General features: G+C 41.0%; 2 protein-coding genes across 2 annotated transcripts; one reads left to right on the top strand and one right to left on the bottom strand.

Moving 5' to 3' along the window:
- The first annotated feature begins 84 nt into the window (after positions 1–84).
- On the top strand, positions 85–11,170 carry otoa (otoancorin). Its single transcript, XM_031853064.1, has 26 exons — positions 85–224; positions 954–1,034; positions 1,131–1,192; positions 1,703–1,724; positions 1,912–1,960; positions 2,230–2,326; positions 2,525–2,587; positions 2,703–2,890; positions 2,974–3,107; positions 3,716–3,834; positions 3,941–4,083; positions 4,492–4,609; positions 4,720–5,121; positions 5,316–5,453; positions 6,425–6,543; positions 6,630–6,771; positions 7,101–7,294; positions 7,373–7,463; positions 7,656–7,761; positions 7,866–8,056; positions 8,537–8,686; positions 9,212–9,354; positions 9,670–9,806; positions 9,973–10,064; positions 10,756–10,909; positions 11,070–11,170. Exons 2-26 carry the CDS (start codon positions 977–979, stop codon positions 11,150–11,152), a joined length of 3,195 nt encoding a protein of 1,064 aa, XP_031708924.1. The 5' UTR covers positions 85–224; positions 954–976; the 3' UTR covers positions 11,153–11,170.
- A 398-nt stretch (positions 11,171–11,568) lies between these two features.
- Positions 11,569–19,769, bottom strand: znf687a (zinc finger protein 687a). Its single transcript, XM_031853324.1, has 11 exons — positions 19,666–19,769; positions 17,228–19,174; positions 16,625–16,880; positions 16,325–16,491; positions 16,043–16,227; positions 15,769–15,945; positions 15,504–15,666; positions 15,175–15,405; positions 14,954–15,063; positions 13,758–13,860; positions 11,569–13,667 (listed from the first exon to the last, which is right to left on the bottom strand). The coding sequence occupies exons 2-11, from the start codon at positions 19,151–19,153 to the stop codon at positions 13,047–13,049; spliced, it is 3,939 nt and encodes a 1,312-aa protein (XP_031709184.1). The 5' UTR covers positions 19,154–19,174; positions 19,666–19,769; the 3' UTR covers positions 11,569–13,046.
- Between the last annotated feature and the right edge of the window lie 463 nt (positions 19,770–20,232).

Raw genomic sequence — 20,232 nt, 5'->3', positions numbered from 1 at the left:
TCTCTCTCTCTCTCTCTCTCTCTCTCTCTCTCTCTCTCTCTCTCTCACACACACACCCACAGAAATCATTAAATAAGATGCACCTACTTCAGGTATTCAGGAGAACAGGTTACCACCCAGCCTACTCACAGTGAGAGAGGCAGAGGAACAACACGCACATCTTTACTTTTCTGTTTTTAAATTGCATTGTTTTAAGATTCTACCTGGTAGCGGACGCAGATTATGTAAGTAAAAAGTAATTTGTACATAAATCAATACGTTCTTTGTTTCCCTTTTCAGTCTTTGTGATGCGTTGATAGTTTCCGGTATGTAATTATGTTGAAGCCATTATTTTGCTTAAACGTATAGGTATAAATGTGTTTTTGTGTTTTATTTAATTTTTTTTAATTCTTGATATATGTGATTATATACCCAGCACATAAAACAATAGGCACTAAAACCGTATCAATTTTTATTTTTACTCTACCCTTTTTGGTAATCACGTATTTTTAAATGAGAAGTCAAATCAATGGAGAGCAAACTAATTGAAAGCAAAGAAGCAACATGCAAATGTTTGCTCCACTATGTGAGAGACCATGTTGAATTCAAAGTTTGTGTTTATGCAAAAGTGATGGCAGAAGAGGCCAGAAGCAGGCAAGCACATCATGTACTTTTCCAAACATGTTTTTCACAGCATGTTATCCTCCAAAGTCCGTGGAGTCTCCTGTAAGATGGGTTACAAGGGTGGTAACTAGATCACAAATCCTCAGAGGAGGAAGCTTGTCATAAAACTGGAGGTGGTTTGCATGGAGACAGGTTCCATAACAACTAGAGACTGAATAACAAAACTGAATAAGTTTCTGTTATGGAAAGAAATACATTGTTACATAATGCAAAGAATACAAAAGTCAAAATGACTGGTAATATGTGTTGATATGAATAACTTCTTTGAATTCTGTCCTCGTGTTCAACAGACAGGCAGGCAGGTCTTTTCACCATGGCCCCGAAAGGAGGAACATTTTTCTTTCTCCTCATTGTGGCCTGTGCAGCCTTGGGTAAGCAACAACACCATTACATTGATGGTCTTAAGAAATGCAAGCCCAAATGTATGCATGTTGTTAATGTGTGTCTTTTCATAATTATTCATTAAGCTATACCACCAGATGGGATGCCAAAAAATAAACGTGACTTCAGAGACATGGCCAAAAAACTGGTATGTCATTTCTTGAATATTAGCTTTGAAGGGGATTCTTATTGTCAAGTAAAGCTTTCATTGTCAAAGAGAAGAGATTTTTAGAATAATAATAATTCATCATCACATTGAGATTGTGTAGTGCTTGAAGTTTTGCAGAACAGTGATGAGTTTATAGGAAAAAAAACATGCACACACACATACACACACACACACACATTCTAGTTTTACAACTGTATGGCCTACTTGTTGCACAGGCTTTTCAGGTCCATGAACACTTTGTGCCTTTCATTTTAATTGTTTTTTTAAAGATCACAGCTTCTTGTCAGCATCTACCATCAGTCTATGAAACTTTTTTTTGTTCATATACTGTATATAAAGTATATAGAAAACCCCAAAAGTACTGTAGTTAAGTCTTGTTCACATGTTTTTTCAGTTCAATAAGTTTTTCTAACCATTCACAGAGAGTAAGTTAAACAATTACATATCATACCTTAACGATGACCCTGATGTCTGTCTTTTTTTCATCAGATGAGGAAGTGCCAGACTAAGGGTGAGGGAACTTTCTCTCTCTCTCTCTCTCTCTCTCTCTCTCTCTCTCTCTCTCTCTCTCTCTCTTTCTCTTCCTCTGAGAGAGAGATTCATAATGCAAGACACAATAATACATGGCAAATAATCAGACCAGTCCTGATGTTGTTTAACTGTGCAACATATAAATATGGAGGGTTTCTCTGTTACAGGATACCCCGCGCCTGAGATAATGCAGCTGAAAACTGTCTTCAATAACAAGTAATTCTGTGTCTGTGTGCGGGTCCCTGTTCTGTCTGGTTGATTTCCCAAAGAGGCAGAAAATGTCAGATGTTCAAATGTTTAGGTGCCTTTTTATGAATATACATGTATTGGCTCCTGACCAAAGTGTAGGAAGGAGAGGGCTGCTAAGAAAAGTGAAAATGGATGATTAAAGACTAAAATTAATCAGAAAATTAAAATGCAACACTTAATATTTAAAACCATTTCTACTGACCAAAAAACTGTTTCCACTTTCAATCCTCTTTCAGTGACTTGCCTATGACAGACATAAACTCTGAGCAATCTGGCACCCTCCTACCTACTTTTCTCAATGTCCTGCATTCTGTTTCTACCGACGAAGAACTGGTGCGAATACACGCACACACACACACACACACACACTCAAGCACTTAAACCACTGTCAATAATTATTGATTATTGGTTATTTTCGGAGCATTCCAATTGTTATCTTACTGGTTTATGGGTCATTTTATTTATTATTTGTTTAACTGCACCTCTTAGCCAGAAGACATTAGTTGTCTATTTTTTCTCTATCTCGTTTAGACAACCAAGATGTGGAATTTCAAGAATCTTCCAACCATGCTCAAGCTGATGAGGAACTCCTCTGTCAGTACTCCAGACCACACTAATGCCAAGATCTTGAGAAAATAAAACATAATCCATTAGCTAATGCAGCTTTCTGGCCCTCTATTGATTCCTGACATCTCTCTCACTCACTCAGGTGGCATCTGCATGTTACATGCAAGCATTTGTGGCTCCTCTGTGCTGGGCGACTTTGACCTCACGGAGTGAAAACAACATGACTTCAGACGAGTATGACACACTGCTCTCGGCTGCCAAACCTGCGCTGCGGAATATGCCTTTTAACCTTCCCACTGACGTAGGAAGACGCCAAAACCTGAAAAAAATGTGAGTGTGCCATTATGTAATTACTTCCTCCGCTGTCTCTCAGCAGCTTTTCCTAAAATTGTAAAATTGGTCGTTGGTTCCAGGATGAAGGTGCTGATGGAGGTGTATGATGCCATGTCTAAAGACCAAAGGACTCGGGTGGTAAGATGGGTGAAAGAACAGATCACACAGAAGTACTTCAACTGTACAATGAGGCCACCATCTGACCCAAGATCAAGTAAGAAATTAGTTAAGACCATCAGAAACCATTCTCTACGATAAAGTCAAGTCAAACATTCTGATATATTTATCATTAACTATTCATGAGAAAATATGATTAATTCATACTCCTATGTGAAACAGAAAAAAGATGAAAAATAACAGAGACTGGAAAAGCGGGAGGTAGACGAGCCTCTCGTATGTAAATCCTACAAAGCAAGTGGACAATTGTGTCATTAAAAAACCTTTTGAAAAAATCAAGCAGGAGAAAATCTGTGATAAGAGCAAGGACAAAGGACAATGGGGGATTGTTTGTGTCACAGAAACGCTGCATCTTTTGTGTGCGTTTCTTAGACACAGTAAGTATGCTTGCAAATGTATTTGTTTAGATGGGACATATTAGATCTAGGGAATCATGCAAATCAAAGATAATATCAAGTGCTACAGGAAGGGGATAGTCTCCAGCACTGGTGACAATAAACACTCATCAGTACAGCAAACAACCAAATCTTACCCGGCCATAAATCCTGAATGGGTTGGTGTGACGCCTTGTTTCCTGCCTCTTTCCTGTTGTCACTTTTCTGTTAAGTATGAATGTGACTTGTAACAGCCTCATTTACTCTGTAGTGCTGATGAAGAGATGCAAACCTTTACTGGAATGGCTGAACTTGGAGGCGTTGACCATGATGGGACCTTACATCTCCTGTTTAGCAACAAAAGACGTTGATACTTCTCCCAAAGAACAGGTTAGATGGTCTGCAGAGAAGGGTGAAGAGCCAATGCAACCAGCAGCAAAGGACAGGATTTTAATTCGTAGCTCTGTTGCTTTGTTTCCTTCATTTTCTCCTCTAGCTGTGTGAATTTTTCCGCTCAGCCCAGTTCACATCCGCTATGAATATGACCTCTAAGATCAATCCAAGCCTGGGCATGAAGTTTCTCCAAAAATTTCAAGAGTGCTTCCGTGGAAAGAAGGAGTTTGCTGAGAATGTGGACAAGTATTTATGCATGAATGTGCTTTACAGTTAAAAACTAATGACAAACTTAAAACATAAAGACTCTGTATCCGAATCTAGATCTATATCATAACTTGTTTTCTAGATATGTTCGGGTTTTTCTGTCTTTCCCATGTCATGTCATTTCTTGGTAAAACTGAAGAGGACAGATGAAACCTTCCACTCACTGTTTACCCTGAATGTGGGAGCTTTAGGGGTTTTTTTAAGGAGGAAAGGTCTTAACAGCTAAGAGAGAAATCATTATACATACATACAGTCACTCATTATATGACAGAGAATGGGACATTAGTATTATGATAATTCTGTATATAAGTGAATGTACTCAACATTATAGAGAGCTGATTCAATTTCAAGGTTTAAATAATTACTACTTATCCACTTCCTCGTCAGGCTCGGCATACTGGCCTGTCATTTTTCCGCTGCTCCAGACTTGACTCCTGACATCAGCAGGAAACTCCTCTCAGAGCTTAACAGCTGCGATGACTTCAGCAACCCCAAGATCAAACAGGTAGCAATTACTTGCTTAAACTTACCCAAACTTCAACCCATGGCCCCCTCGGCCAGAACAGAAGTAACATTTTCTTTCTCTTTTGTCTTCTTACCCTCTACTGACTAAAGCTGAAGATGACTCTTGTCAAGTCTGTGATGTCAAATACAAACAGCACTGAAGCACTTGGCAAGCTGGGCATAAGTGTTGCCTTGCTGTCTCCCAAACAGCTGTCTGAGATTCCTGACGAACCACTCAAAGAATTACTCAAAAATGTGGGATCCACCGTCCAATGGACACGGGGCCAGCAGCGCACCCTGTCCAAGAAATTGCTTTGCAATAACAGGAGCTTGCATGACTGCTGGAAGTCTGGCGCTCTTATGCGCTCACTTCCTCACTACCTTCAGTCAGTTGCAGGTGGTTTGCCAAGCAGTGTGCTCAAAAACATCAAGAACATACTGCTTGATAAAGAGGGCCTGAGCAACATGTGCATGCAGATGACAAAGGGGCAGCTGATGGCTATGCTGCAGGGGGTGAGTAAGGAGAGAGCAGCAGGAATTACAAGTGAACTTTATTTATTACCACCAGCTATGACTCTGATGCCTACAGATTTATATGAAAATCCAACTCTCATTCTCAAATAAACAGTGATTTTGTTCATATATGTGATTTAATTTAGAAACATTGTGACCATAATTTTAGAAAATAATTGAATATCTCCCTGTAGCCGCTTGGACAAATGGTTCCCTCAGAGATGATGCGGAAGTTGTCCGGCCGTTTGCTTCAGAGGCTTTCTCTAAACAAACTGGACAAAGCAAACATCTCTTTGGACCAAGTGGTGTCTGAAACTTGGTCTCAGCCACAGGTAATGCCCCTGAATACCTCCTCTGTCAACAGCAATGACCTATTAACACATTTCATTACACATTTTCAACATATTTTGAATTATCTGTCTTATTATTGTTGTTCTTAAAACATTCACTGTAAACCAATGTCGATTACAGTTACTTTCAGAATGTATCTGTTAATTGTTAGTTAAGTAATGAGTTGTATATACTAAAAATTGGTGCAATCTGTCCGACTTATAGGCAGCTCACTTTGCAAAAAACATGATGCGCGATGGAAAGAAGTTTCATTGGTAAGATACAGCAGTGAACAAAAAGCAGAACTTCCAATCAATACAATGCAATACAAAAGCCTTACAATAATACGGCTAAATTGTTTCTGTTGTGACTGGCAAGAGGTGTTAATTCAAATTCGTGGTCATTTTCAAGATCATCAAAGCAAATGATGATCTTTAGTATGTCTATAACATTGAACATTGGTCATCAACTGAGCAAGTAACATTGTCAATCCTCTAAAACATCTTTGATTATCATATATGAAATTATTATATAAAAGATTAACACTGAAAAAAACAGTGTCTCCATGTTGAGAAAACAATGACACTTGACTTAAATCATCACTTCTGACATGTAGTAGAAAAAACCTCGTTAGCTTTACCAAATTCCTGTTTAATGCAGGCATATGTATTGTTTCAGTTATTTGCATGCTCTTGTTAGTTTGTACATTTTTGCCATTTGCCTATCATGCTTACATACTAAACATTATTGGCCGAGGCAGGAAGCTACATTCAGTCTTTCAGGGAGTAACCGCTGAGATGATAGACGATGTAGCGGACAATGATATGCAAGACATGGCTCAGGCCATAACAGAGACTCCGCACTGGCTCTCCAATGCGCAGGTATGTATTTACTCACACATAAAGTATGTACACACATATGTAGATTAATTATTTTTAGAGTATACCAATTGACAACAAATATACCTTTTCAGGTAGGATGGGCGGCCAGAAAGCTTTTTGCAACTAAGGAGAAAGAGAGAGTTGGCTATTTCAAAAACGTCACTCTGGAGGAGATGAACAACATTCCCACATACTTACTTCTTCACCTGCCGTAAAGAAAGTAGTTTCTCTAACACACTTTATCTTAAAATCCATACCAAAATGTAACAGCTTTCTATGTCATTTACACTATCCCAGGCCTAGGAAGGTGGGGGATTTGCCTGACTCTGTGTGTCCCGTCTTACTCGAGAAGATAGAAGAGGCCAACCTGAGTTCATTGCCTCATCGTTCCCCTTCTCGCCCCGCACTCACTAAGAGAGCTCTGCTTTGCCTGGCCGAAGTACACGCAAGGATACAGACGGGTGATAAGTTAAAGGAAAAAGCTAACAACTATCTCATCAAGGTGCTGAATCATCAAGAGCTATTAGAGCGGCAAAAATGCTCCTTGGCGTAGATGGTCCAAGTTTCCTGAACTCTGCCAAAATATATTTCCTCATTTGGTGTTTTGATGTCCAACACATTGGTCCAAAATGTTTCATAGGTGTTCAATTTAGAATTATTCATTATTCACTTTTTCCTTTAAATTGTCAACTGCTCCACACCTATTATTGTAACATTTTGAGTCTATCGTGTGAACATCAACCTAAGATATTCACTATGTATTTGCAGGGGCCAGACCTATCTGGACTGACAAATGAGACTGTGTCCAAGCTTGGACCTCTTTTATGTGAGCTTCAGCCTTTCCAACTGCTCCAAATGGCCCCAGATGTCCTCAACTTCAGCCTCCAGGAAATGGCTTCCTGCCAGCACATTCCTCAGCGACACAGGGCAGATATAATTCAGCTGGTCGTGCAGACTTTTGGGTAGGACAGTTTCCCTGTGGATGCCTGAGTAGCTGCAGAGAAAGCAAGAGTCATGCATTTTTTTTAAATCTTTTGCAGGGATCCATCTAATTGGACAGCTGAGACTATGGAAACACTGGGTCCTCTCCTCCTTTTGGATGACAATGCCACATCTGCTCTGCCCTATAAGGTGTGTATCTTTTGTCTTAACCATCACATGTCATCTGACCACTGATGCAGCACATAATGTTCCACATTTTTATCAATACATCACTCAAAACCAAGAGGGAGTTCAGCTCCGCACTCTTCTAGTCGCAATAATTTGTGCATATATTTCTTATAATACCGTTTTCTTTATTGTTTCCCTCTCTGTCTGTGTCAGCCCTGGATGAAGGACGTTCTCTATTTCCTGAAGTCGGGCATGCGCCCCTCAAAAGCCCTGGGAAAAAAAATATTCGATCTCACCACCACCACATCAAATGCAGCATGTAAAAAGAGACTTAGTGATACCGCGCAAAAAAATGGTGATGCATTGCTCCACTGTACTTTTCTATTTCTCACCTGCTATGTGTTTCTCTCTTGTCCCTCTCAGCCACCAGAAATGATGATGAAGAAGTCACTGTGGCGTTGATTGAAGAACTTGGAATCGACAACGTCTACTGGAATCCTGCACAGCTTAGTCAGATGTCAGACACAACCTTCCTCGCTACTTTAGAAACACTTGGGGCTGTCTCCAACTGGGGGGCAGAGCAACTGGCCGTGCTCAGTAAAAAAGCAATTGAGGTACAATAGAGGCACCGATCCTGGTTCTGTTCATTCAGTGAACAGAGGACTCCTCTGGTGCATTGATATAGGGAGAAAGTCAATTTATAATTTTTTCTTGTTCTAACATTTCATGGGGTTTTCATTCTTTTGGTTTGATTGTGGAGGTTGGCAGTGAGGTCACCACAATGAGGGACTGTAGGAACACTATTTTGGAGGGCAGCTGAACCTTAACTTTTTAACAAAATTTTGAAAAAAATGTCTCCCACACCCTCCCTCCTAATATCTAAAAAATAATGTGTTTAATCATCGAAACTGAAAGTGCATGAAGAATATAATGAATATAAATTCAAGTTCAAAACTTATTCAAAATGTGAATCAACAACCTTTTTTATGCTGTCATTGCATGTATTGATATAGACACCCAGCATTTTGTGTTCATCACAATCATTTTCTGATTAAAAGCTTGATTCACTTGATTGTTTCTGTGTGTTTCTGCAGGTATTGGGCCCAGTGTCACAGATGACTGAGAGTGAGGTGATACAGATGAGATGCATAACTCGGGGCTTCTCCAATGCAGACCTGGAGAAGCTCCCCTTCTCACTCGACACTCTGGAGGAAATTGCCAAATGTGGCTGGAAGGATCCACAGGTGAAGAATGAAACCAGCTTCATATGTTCATGACTGCTACTCGTGAATGTATGAAGAAAACAGGAAACAGCGTTGGATCCAGGATCTCTCAGCGATTTTCAGCCTTCTTCCACATCTATGGGCCCCGTAGAGCATACACACCAGCGTTTCCTTTAAGTCCGCCTCCCAGCTCCCGGTCAAACCTTGTTCACAGGCTCAGTCACATAAATCGAGGGAGAAAAATAATTCTGGATTTGGCTGTTAGTGCATTATACAACTTTTAGGACCTTATGATTCAAATAAGGGCTATTCAAGTGTTCGTACTGGAAAGTTGAAAGTTGAAAATATCCGTTGATTTACATCCATCTCTTTCCAAATATATAAGTCTATTGGAAAAAGTATTTTTGGGACCCAGAAGTTGTAATTCCACCATTTTGCCACTATGTACACATTTGCTTCAAACCCTGGTGCTCTTCCTGGGGGCTTGCTACTACTCGTATACTGATTACCATGATGTTCACTAATCAAGATAACCTGTCTCAATAGATGGAGGCGGTGTGGAAGGGTGTTACTTCATATAGCAACCTGAGAGTGCAGCAGCTGGATGCTGCAGACATGGTAGCACTGAGCCAGTTCATCTGTGGCCTAAACTCCAGCGAGTTCGGACAGCTCAACGTGGCCGCCTTCAAGTTTGTGCACCATACAGAACTCACTACTAGTAAATTTAGATCAGTCAAGAGAGAGATACAAAAATATTATATTGTACAAACTCTGTATTTCTCTCATGTACCTCCACCATATGTTTTAATCTCTGGTCTTAACGTCCAATTTGTAGACTATTTACCAAAAGAATTCTGGAAGCTTAAATAGTTTTGAACCAAATATGGTTTCACAATCAAAAATGAAATTTCTTTCAAGCTTTTTGTTAAGTTCACAAAGTATGCATTCTTTAGAGAAGAATCAAATATTTGTACTATGTCATGATGTGTCTGTGTGTGTCACAGGGACGCTGTGGGCTCAATGGATGGTGTTCAATGCTCCTACAAGTTTGCACAACAGTTGAAAAATCTTGCTGTGTCTGCATTTGGAAAACCCAACACCTGGACTGAAGCACAAGTGTCTGAGCTGGGCAACATCATTGGTTAGACAATCACCTCTACTCTGTGTTCTTTGCACACATAACCCAAGTGTATTATTCTCCGGAAGTACTGTAAATTGTTGGCTGGTGCAGAAACTAGTTTTCGTTCTCGTTCTGTGCCGAGCAGCTTTTAACAAATATACTGACAAGCTGTTTCCGTCTCCCTCAGCTGGGTTGGATTCAGCTGAGTTGGCTTCTTTAGACCCGGCTGTCTTCTCATTTATCAGCAAGTTCTGCATCCAGCACATACTACACTGGGCTGTAAGTAACTTTCTCAAACTTTTGTTATTGATTTCTATCGTCTTTCAGCTTGGAGCCAAATCTAGTTAAGTACATTTTATCAAGTACTATACTTAAGTAGAGATATTTGGACTTAACAATAGTCTTTTTAATTTTTTAATTTGTATGACTATTTATGACTATGATTTATATATACTATCCTCTGACTTTTTCTTGACTATCCAGTCATCCAATTGCTTTTTCCTAGATTCATTACTATGACTTGTTCATGACTTTTTCCAACATACTATACTATGACTTTTTTCTGACTTACTATACCATTACTTTTTTGTATGACTTTTTGTATGACTTTTTTTTGTCATATTACACTATGACACTACTTTTTTCGACATACATTTTTTATGACTTTCATTAAATATACTTTATTATGAATTAAACTATAGGCCTACAATGACTATTTTTTTTCCGACATAAATATACTATTTTTTTACATGCTATGACATCTTATGACTCTAAAGACATAATATAGTCTGCCCTTTTACTACAACTTTAAAAATAAATCTGTATATAATTTTTAATACAAAATATTCAACTTTAAAAAACGGGGTGCGTTGTTTAGTAAAGAAAAAGAAATCTTGCTCGTATCCAGTAATCTTAATAGGATTGTATTTCTATGCTATTAAAGTGATTTTGGTTCCGTTTCCCCCCTCAGGCACTCTCAGTTACTCAGTTGAAAGCTCTTGGACCCGACAACGCTGCAATGGTAACCAGTGAACAGCGAGCTTCGCTGAGTGATGAGCAGCTGACCGCACTTGAAAGTGCTTTGACCGGGTCACCTGACCAAACACGGCAATCTGGCCACTCAGGTAACAACATACATGTCCGCTGCTGTAAATTCATTCAGTGGTAGAAAATAGTGTGTTTATGTAAGACCCCATCCTTCATAGTAAGAAAATAGGTTTTCATGGACTTTCAAGGCTCAGTGAGAAATTCTTTGCATTCAGTCTTCATATCGCTCTCGTGCAGGTACTCCATCGCTGAATATTGAGGGGATCTCAGCTCTCATCAAGCCCTTTCTGTTACTCTTCATGGGTTTCCTGCTGCTGTGAGAACAGAAAGCCACCACATCCAACTGCAAAACCTAGAGGGGCTTTAAGCTAACCACACACCCGGCCTTATTAACATTAGGTGCACTTGTGACATTTAACTCTTCAAGTTTGTTATTTGTGATGAAGACATGTTTTTCATAGATAAGCCAAGTCTGAGATAACTTGTGTGAGCATAGAAGTGTGCCTATTCTAAACATTAAGTGCATAATCATATGACCTGTTCATCTGTGTAAGGAATCGCTATTATTGCTTTTAAATACTCTGTCACTACAATGAAGAGGAATATTTGTTTGTCTTTATTTGACACTGCACTGACAAAATGAAAAGTGATTCAACTCAATAAAGAATATTGATATATACGTACTCAGTTACTGTTTAAATGGTATTTGAAGACAAAAACAAGTTAAAATAAGACAATGTGCCAGTTTTTTATTATTTTTTATTTTTTTTTAAAACTTTGGATATAAATCGTCTTTTCAATGCAAGAACAGAAAAGTTAAATAGAACAACGAGTGTTCAAGCATTGGATAACCTCCTGAGAAAGTGAGCACAAACAGGTCACTGATGACAAAAGTTCTTAAAAACTAAAACTCAGACGGGGATGCATAGGCTCAGTCAATTGATCCTGTGGACATGAACAGCAAGAAAAAAAGTGCCACTGAATCAAAACACATCCCTCTATTAACATATCCTCTCAGATCTCTTTGTATCAAGCAACAATTTAGTTTAACAGTTCTGAAATTAAACGGATTTCTTTCTGTGTTGATATGGAAGCTAAGTTTACACATCAAGAACAACCTGCTGACAGTCACTGAGCTATGCTGCAACATCAGATTTTTAACAGTGCAAAGCATGAAAACTAATTTAAAGTACAGAGTTCAACATGTTCTTCAAAACATCAGAAAAGCACAAGGAACAGACATTATCGCATACATACTGATCTTTTGTCTCATAAAACATTTAGAAAACGCATCACAGAGAAGGAATAACTCACTTAATCTAATGTTCATACATTAACATTCATTCAGTTTTCTCCATTAACAACAAATTGTTTACACTTCAGGTTTTTGCTGACCATTGCCCAAAGCAAAGTTGAAAATTTAATTGTTATTGGTCACTGTAATTCTGGCAGTGAAGACATTCCTTCACAATATGATGAACTATGGGGGTAAATTCTGGGATCATTCTGTGAAGAAATATATTCAGAAATTTAGTTTCAGCAATCTCAGTTAGACAAATGAAGTGGGTCCAAAATTAGTCTTTTTAGGACCAAATTTCACATTTGTATAGAAGTCAATGATTGCTTTTGGAGGTGGCAATCAATATACATTGTTATTGTACGTTTCTGAAAATGGCAATAAAAAAAGTATACATATTTAAAAGGTAACCGAGTTAACATTCTAAACTGCTGCAATGCTTATTTAAGAATATGTAATAAAAAATAATAAAAAGGACTTTGCAGAAAAATACCTGGGTTGCTGTTCATACTTCTCAGTAAGATGAAAATATAGAAATCAAAACAGACACATTCCATCACTGACTATCAACATTTAATGAAACATCCATCATCATCACAGTAGGCTCACAGCGACTAGTCAGACTAGCTGTTCACCGACAAAGAAGCAGCTCTAATCCTGTTAGTCATCACTACTGACCACAGAAATGTAGCATCAGATCCTGAGTGTCAAGTAAAAGGTTAATCTCATCCTCACCAGTAAAAATCACATCCGATTGTAAAACAATCTATTCACATGGGAACTCTGTTATATCACCTCTCTTTGGTTTAATTCTTGCAAAAGACTGCTAACCCACTCTTTGATAACAAGTCGACAGTATATAAAGGCACGTGTAAATATTCTGTCATCACCAACAGACAGTGCTCTTAGCCATGTATTTAGGGATTTTTGCCGGCGTTCCTTGCATTGATAAAAGCCATACCGTGAGTTCTGAAGTGTGTAGTCAGATCTGTTGCCTTTTCGAATTGTTTGTCACACACCCTGCAGGCCAGTGTGCCCTCCTCTTCCCTCCCCTGAGCCATGGAGGATTGAGAGGCGGGTGATGCTGGTGCCGAACCGTCCAGAGAACTCTTATACTCGTGGTTCCTGTTGGTACCAGGGGAAGGTGCTGGGTGCATGCTGATGGATTGCTGGTTATCAGTGGATGCGTCTCTCACTTTGTGGGTGATGAAGCGATGGCGTGACAGGGCAGAGGTGGATGTGAAGCAGGCGCCACACTGTAGACACTGCTGACCGCCGTTGCCGCCCTCTGTCCCTCCTCGTCGGTGCTGGCCGATATGCTCCAGGAACAATGCCTGGTCCTCTGTGGTGAAGCCACAGGGGGAGCAGCGGAACCCAGACTCGAAGGGGGCAGAGGAGTAGGTCCGCAACTTCTTCACTGGACTCACTCCATCAGTGGACTCTTCTTCCTGCTCCATCCTCACAGCAACTTTCCGTCTCCGGCAAGACCCCAAACTACCGTCCTGTTCTGAGGAACTGTCGGCCTCATCTCTGCCTCCCTGCGACCAGAGGAAATCAAGCTGCAGTTAACAACATCTTAGTAAAAATAGTTAACTGTTTGACTTCTGGAAAAGAGAAGAGTGGCTTACTATCGGTGTGTTCTGGCTCCCTGGGTCCATGCTGTGTCTTTGCTGAACATGTTTCTCCAACATTGCTCTGCTGCTGAATGTTTTCTTACCCTCACTGCAGAACCTACACACACACACACACACACACACACACACACACACACACGATTTATTAACTGCAGTGAAGGTTTGATGTAATCATCATTTTTGGACCATCGCCTATTTCAGGAATCCCAGTTAAAGTAAGGCTGACATTTTTATTTATTATTATACAAGCATTACCCCTAAAATCACAAATAGCCGATGGAATAAGGAATAATTAAAAAAAAATAGTTTAGTCCGTCATAAAAAAGGCATAAAATGTCGTAATATAGTAGGTCATATACAAATGCTATAAACAAATCATAGTACATTATGCCAAAACAAACAAAACAAAGTATTCAATTAAATGTCATAGTGTAGCATTTCATAAAAATGCCATTTAAAACGGTCATAGTTTAGTATGCAAAAATATGTAATAAAGAGTAGAGTATTGCATGAACTTTCATAGTATAGTATGCTATAACAATGCCATTAAGAAATCATAGTGTATTATGCCAAAAAGACAAACAAGTCATAGAGTATTCCATAAAATGTCTTAGTACGTCGTATAAAATGCACTAAAAAAGGTAAGTATGACGCTCTTATAGAGGAGGTTCTCTTTCACTCTCTCTCCCCTTCTCTATGTGTGTCTTTGTAAGCGCATATACACTATGCATGCAGGCCCCACCGGAGTCTAAGCTGAAGGACTTTCTGGTGAACCTACATGATTTCATCTGATTTTGCACGGAATCCGGTGGCACCAATGACCAGCATTAAGAATAGCTACATATAAACAGCCCGATGGTCTTGTTTACTTATGTAGGTCATATAGAGTCATCAGTATTAAATTACGACTGTTCCATAACCCGTGTTGTGAATCTAGGGTTGGCTTTAACCCGCTGACGAGCCCCGTACACCTTGTTAAACCAGGGAGGAAGGGCCAACTTTAAAAAGTGGTGTTTACAAAAAGCAACTGACAAATCCTACTCATACTCACGACCTGAAATCAGTGAGGTCACCACCTTGGTGTTATAAACAGAAATGCTCTTGATAATAGTTTCAACTTTTGGACAAAGTGCCAGCAAATTCAACTGTGTCACAATCAGGATAAGGAATGCAGAATTTGAGATACTCACTCGCAGCGGAAGCGGTTCATGACTTTGTGTTTGTCTCTGATGTGACGTCTCATACTGGAGGTGGTGGTGAAGGAGCTCTCACACTTGTTGCAAGGAAACTTCTTCAGATTCTACATAACAAACACAAAAACATCTATTCATTTATAGCTGTGTCTAAAAACTAAATCTATTCAGTCAAATGAGACATCTTTGACAGCAGGGGGTATGGCGGACTTCCAGACCTTGCTATGTTGCTCAGCCATATGGGTAATGTAGTCTTCCCGGTCTGTGTAGCGTGCATGGCAAGGTGCACACTTCCATCCGGAGGGGGTCTTCATCCTCTCCGTCTTCACCTTCTCTTCATCCAGCCACTCCTCTCCATCTGAGCTCTCCAACTTCACTGAAGGCCGTGAATGAGAGGAAGCAGCTGGAGGTGACGGCAACTCTTGTTTCAACGAGGGAGTCTTATGTGTCTGAGGAACAGAAGAAGAAAAAAAAAAAAAAAGTGGCATTATAAGGCTGTCTTAACACTAACTGAATGAAATTAGACATAATGTAAGCATACATGTACCTTGAAATGATCCAAAAGGGAATTCCTCTGAGAAAACAACTTGGTGCACTCAGGGCATTTAAACACATGCACCTTTTGATTGGTTAGATGAGTGTCAAAGTGGACGTGCAGCAGAGACTTGTTTGTAAAAACTGTGTCACACATGACACATTTATATATTGACCTGTAAAAAGGATAAAGAACGGTGTTAATTAATTGAGAGGAAACATTTATTTTCATGAGTTAAAGCACATCTGTGTGTGTGTGTGTGTATTGTAATATATACATGGTCTGTCCTTCAGTGAGCGTTGGATGTTGGGCACTGATGTGGTTCTGTATGCTGGGAGCAGATTTAAAAGCCATAGGACAGTTAGGGCACTTGTGGAACATATCACAATGAGCCTGTTGAATGTGAGCCTTCACCGAGTTAAGCCCCCCAAAGACTACCAGGCAACTGGAACATCTGCAGAGAGAGAAAGAGTTGTTAAATGGCAAGAGGAAAGAGGGGGAAACACGGGCATGTAAACAGAACTCCTGTGTCTACAACAACGATATCACACCTGTATCCAATGCGTCGTGCAAAGTGTAAGCAGGTCTCGTTAAGGTGCGTTTGAAATAGCGGCTGCTTGGCCGTGCCCCCACACTCTGGGCAGACGTGTGGAGGACAGCCTTGGTGGATGCGTTGATGAGCTGCTGCACTGCAGCTGTTGGGCAGAAGCATGGGAGGAGAACACTCTGTGCATGACTAGAGAACAACAGAAAAAACAAAGGAATTAAGTTAATTCTCCTATCGTTGGAAAACAAATTTAAAAACAAATGTCCTCACACTGAAAGGGACTCACAGAGGTTTGTGCTGGTTGGATTTCTTGGAAATGCGCGGCCACTTCTTCTTTGCTGTGGAACTGAGCCTGACACTCAGAACATGTATTACTGATGTACTGCACTGTGTCGGCTTTCTTCTTGGACACTGCTTGATTTGGCATCGGTGCTGGGGTGGCCGATGATGGTCCTGAACAGGGTGACAAAAGAGAAGGAGAGAGGAATCAATGAGGAGTATACAAAGAGAGACATAACCACACATACGAATAACATCCCAAAAAAGGAACAGTTAAGCAACAGTGCTGAGACAGATGTTAACCAACCAGTTGCCTTGGGTTCCTGGTGGCCAATCATCTGCTCCATCGGAACAGGTTTCATGATCAGGTGTGAACACTGCATGATCAGGCCTCTCTCCTTGTGTTCTCTGGCGTGTAACAGCAGGCTGCACTTGTTGTAGAAGGCTAACCGCTTGGCGCAGTGATTACAGGTCACCTCGATCCTCAGCGAGCGGCGATCGTAGTGCCGCGCCAAGCTCTGCTTCAACGCAAAAGCATCGCCGCACTCCAAACAGCGGTAGCCCTGCACGGGATCAGACATTCATCTTCTTAGATATTGACATTATTATTAAATAGAGCCTCGTGAAACAATGCTGTGAGCTCGTCATGTCAAATTAAGACCAATGAAGCCTCGTTCTGTTGGAGGAACGCTGCCTGCAAGGAACATTATATGTTACAATGAAAACAATTTACCTGCGACACTGTTCATAATGCAATATCAGATACTGCACACATTCTCTTCCCTTATATTGCTTTTTTTATTTAAATAAATGAAAACCAACAGTCCAAAATCCCCAAAAATTCAGTTAACGAACATACAGTATATTCTAATAAATAATTGTTTCAGCACTGTTCACAATGACAGCTTACCTGTGCAGGTAGAGGAAGGCCCCACTCTGCAGGAAGAGGTGAGCTCAGGTCTGGTTTATAACTGGGCAGGAGGTTCTTGTTGTTGAGGATCTTGTTGAAAGCTTCCACCAGGTTGGTCTGAGTCTTGGATATGATCGCCCCGGTGCTGTTAACTATGGAGGCTGGTCTGCTGCTACCATGAGGCGTAAGCAAAGGTGACGGAAGTGTCATCCCACTGTTCAGAGCTTTATGACCCAGGCTGCGAGGGTTGATCCCACCCGGACTGACTCTCAGAGTGGAGACAGAGATGGTGGGCAGTGCTGCAGTTTTGGTGATGCTAACAGCTGTCGGGGAAACTTTAGACTTGGTGTCCACTGCGGTTTTGTCTTTGACCGTACTGGCACCTTCCAGCGTTGCGGCACAGGCATCCTGGAGCATCACCATTGCAGGCAACTGAGATTGCTGTGATAACTCCCTCTTGGATCTTGTGTTGCGACGTTCTGGTGAAGGTTTTGAACTATTCGCCCCCTTGGGAATGGCTCTTTTTTTAGGGGCAACACCCGTCACAGTCCTTGTGACGCTACCTGTAGGCATTTTGATTTTAACTTTGAGGGGACGCAATTGAGATGAAAATGTGTCTGCAGCGCTAGCAGACCCAGGATCCTCAGTGCCAGCACCACAGCTCTCCTCGTTTGAATTTTCCCCATCTCCAGCCACCTTTTCACTCAGCTCCTCAGGGTCACCTGGCCTGTCCTCTTCTTTGGGCTCACCTTCCATGAGCTCCTCTTCGCGACCTAAGTCCTTGTGGTTTGCCGTTGCTTGGGCCGTATCAGGACTTCTGCATCTCTTGGGGATTACAAAACCTGTCTCACTGGGCGGTGGGCTCTCAGGTGAGTCCCTTTCATCAATCACATGCTCTGGGTATTTCTCCTCTTGGACTGATGTAGAGCCCGCGCTGAGAGAGGGGAGGCAGTCCTGGAGGCTCTGTGGTTGAGGAGCTGTGGAGGCACAACTGAGGGTGGTAGGTTGCCCTTGCTCCTCAAGTTTGGGTTTAGGTTTTGCAGGTGCCAGAGAAGGCAGAGGACGATGAGAGACAAGACAGGGATGGGATTCAGGAGACGCAAGAAGTTCAGACTGTATTTTTGCTCTGTATTTAAATTTGGGAGGGGAGGATATTACAGATTCTGGGCTCTCCTGGATCACCAGCGGACTTCCTAAGTCAGGCTCCGAGTCATCGTCATCTGAGTGCATAACATGTTTAATTACAGCCTTAATACTCCCATTTTGTGGTGAAGGGGAGGACGATGGATTACTGAAGAGACAAGTTTCCTCCTTCTCAGGTGAGTGACAAGTAAGGTGAGGACTGACTGAGTGTAGGGAAGGGGGAGTTGAGGAGTTAGGACCAGCCCTAGTCGAAGACTGGAGGTAGGGGAGGGGCTTCGGACTGGTTATGACATCAGTCGCGTGTTGGACCAATCCAACCTCAGCTCCTTTAACGCTTTTACTCTCAGTAGCATTCAGTGTGGACCCCAATGGTGAACAAGGGTGCCATGGCTCTGTGTTGGACTGTCCCTGGTTCCTGGGGACAGATCCCTCAAAGCCATTGGCAATCTGTGGCTCCACGGGGGCATCAGCAGCCATTTTTGGACCAAGTTGTGAGGCGAGGTCACCCACTGTGACTGTGACATCACTGTGAGACTTCTCCTCCTCTTCCAAAGACTCAGATCGTACTGTGTTCTTCACAATAACACTGACCACGGGGAGGTCACTGTGTGAGGCAGGAGGGCAGGGAAAGCATGGAGACCCACTCTCTCCATCATCTGAATTAGTCCCCACCTCATCCCGTTCCTCCTCTGGACTTGATTGAATGGCCTCTTTGGCATCAATGTCAGGAATGTCAAAAGCTGCCAGCAAATCATCAAAATCAGGGGTCTTCATGTCCCCCATTGCCAGCACAAGGCTCGAGACCTATCGGGGCAACACACGAGTCAGAACAACGTTACATATTAACGGTAACTTAATCGTGACACGTTGACACAGTTGGACTGCGACAGCTATACTTGTAGCTAATTGAAATAAAATATGTGACAGATGTTATCACAAAAGGGTCGCGATTGTCTGGTTAAATAAAAAGAATAGTTGGTGTTATTCTGCTCCAGACTACAGATAAACAGGTCTAAAGAAACAAGAAAGTCGCCGTTTCGCCTGTCAAACTTAACTGTGGTGTTGCAACAAGTGGGTCCTTCTGCTAACAGCTAACGTTAGCTAAACGTTAGCATTTAACTAGCTGGCCGTGCTAACGACAAATAGCCAACTTTCCTCACGTAACGTTAGTCAAAAACTACAATTAGCTAGAACAGTGCAACACTCAGCCAATGCGGTCCCAATATATAATACTTCATGCGTGTTGTATTTGCTCTAGCTGAAGCTAACATTAGCTTCTATTTAATTTGAATTACCTGCTAACGTTAGTTTGCAAAGTTGGTTCCTGACTTTCTTCTCGGACGCATAAATTTCTCGTCAACACATTGTGCGACAGTGACTTCCCAGGTGCCTCAAAAAGGTTGTCCACAACATTAAAGCGCTGTCATTCAAAAACATTCGTAGAAATTAACATTTTAAACACTATTTCATGAAGAACTTTTCCAATACGAACTGAACATTCTGCACTTTTCTCTACAATCCGTGACTTTTGGAGACTGGTGGTAGAAGCTCTCCTATATTACGTACAATTACAAAAGTAATGGCATCAAAACATATTTAAACTACCAGAAGTAAAAGTACTCATTTGGTAGAATTTACCTTTTTTACTGTTTTGTGATTATTGGTGTATTAATGGGCACGTCACTACAGGCTCAATTTATTTATTATTGATATATTTGACTATTATATCTTTTAATCTGAATCTGGAGAGTGACTGGTACTTTTGGTTATCAAAGAAATTTAGTTGAGTAAAAAGTACAATATCTGCCTCTGATGCAGTGATTAGAAGTATAAAGTAACAGAAAATGGAAATACTGAAGTAC

The sequence above is a fragment of the Anarrhichthys ocellatus genome, unplaced genomic scaffold (assembly GCF_004355925.1).
Source record: "Anarrhichthys ocellatus isolate YVR2014 unplaced genomic scaffold, GSC_Weel_1.0 scaffold13, whole genome shotgun sequence".
NCBI classification, from domain to species: Eukaryota; Metazoa; Chordata; class Actinopteri; order Perciformes; family Anarhichadidae; genus Anarrhichthys; species Anarrhichthys ocellatus.
Note: the sequence above shows the minus strand (reverse complement) of the source record. Positions and strands in the feature narration are given on the sequence as shown.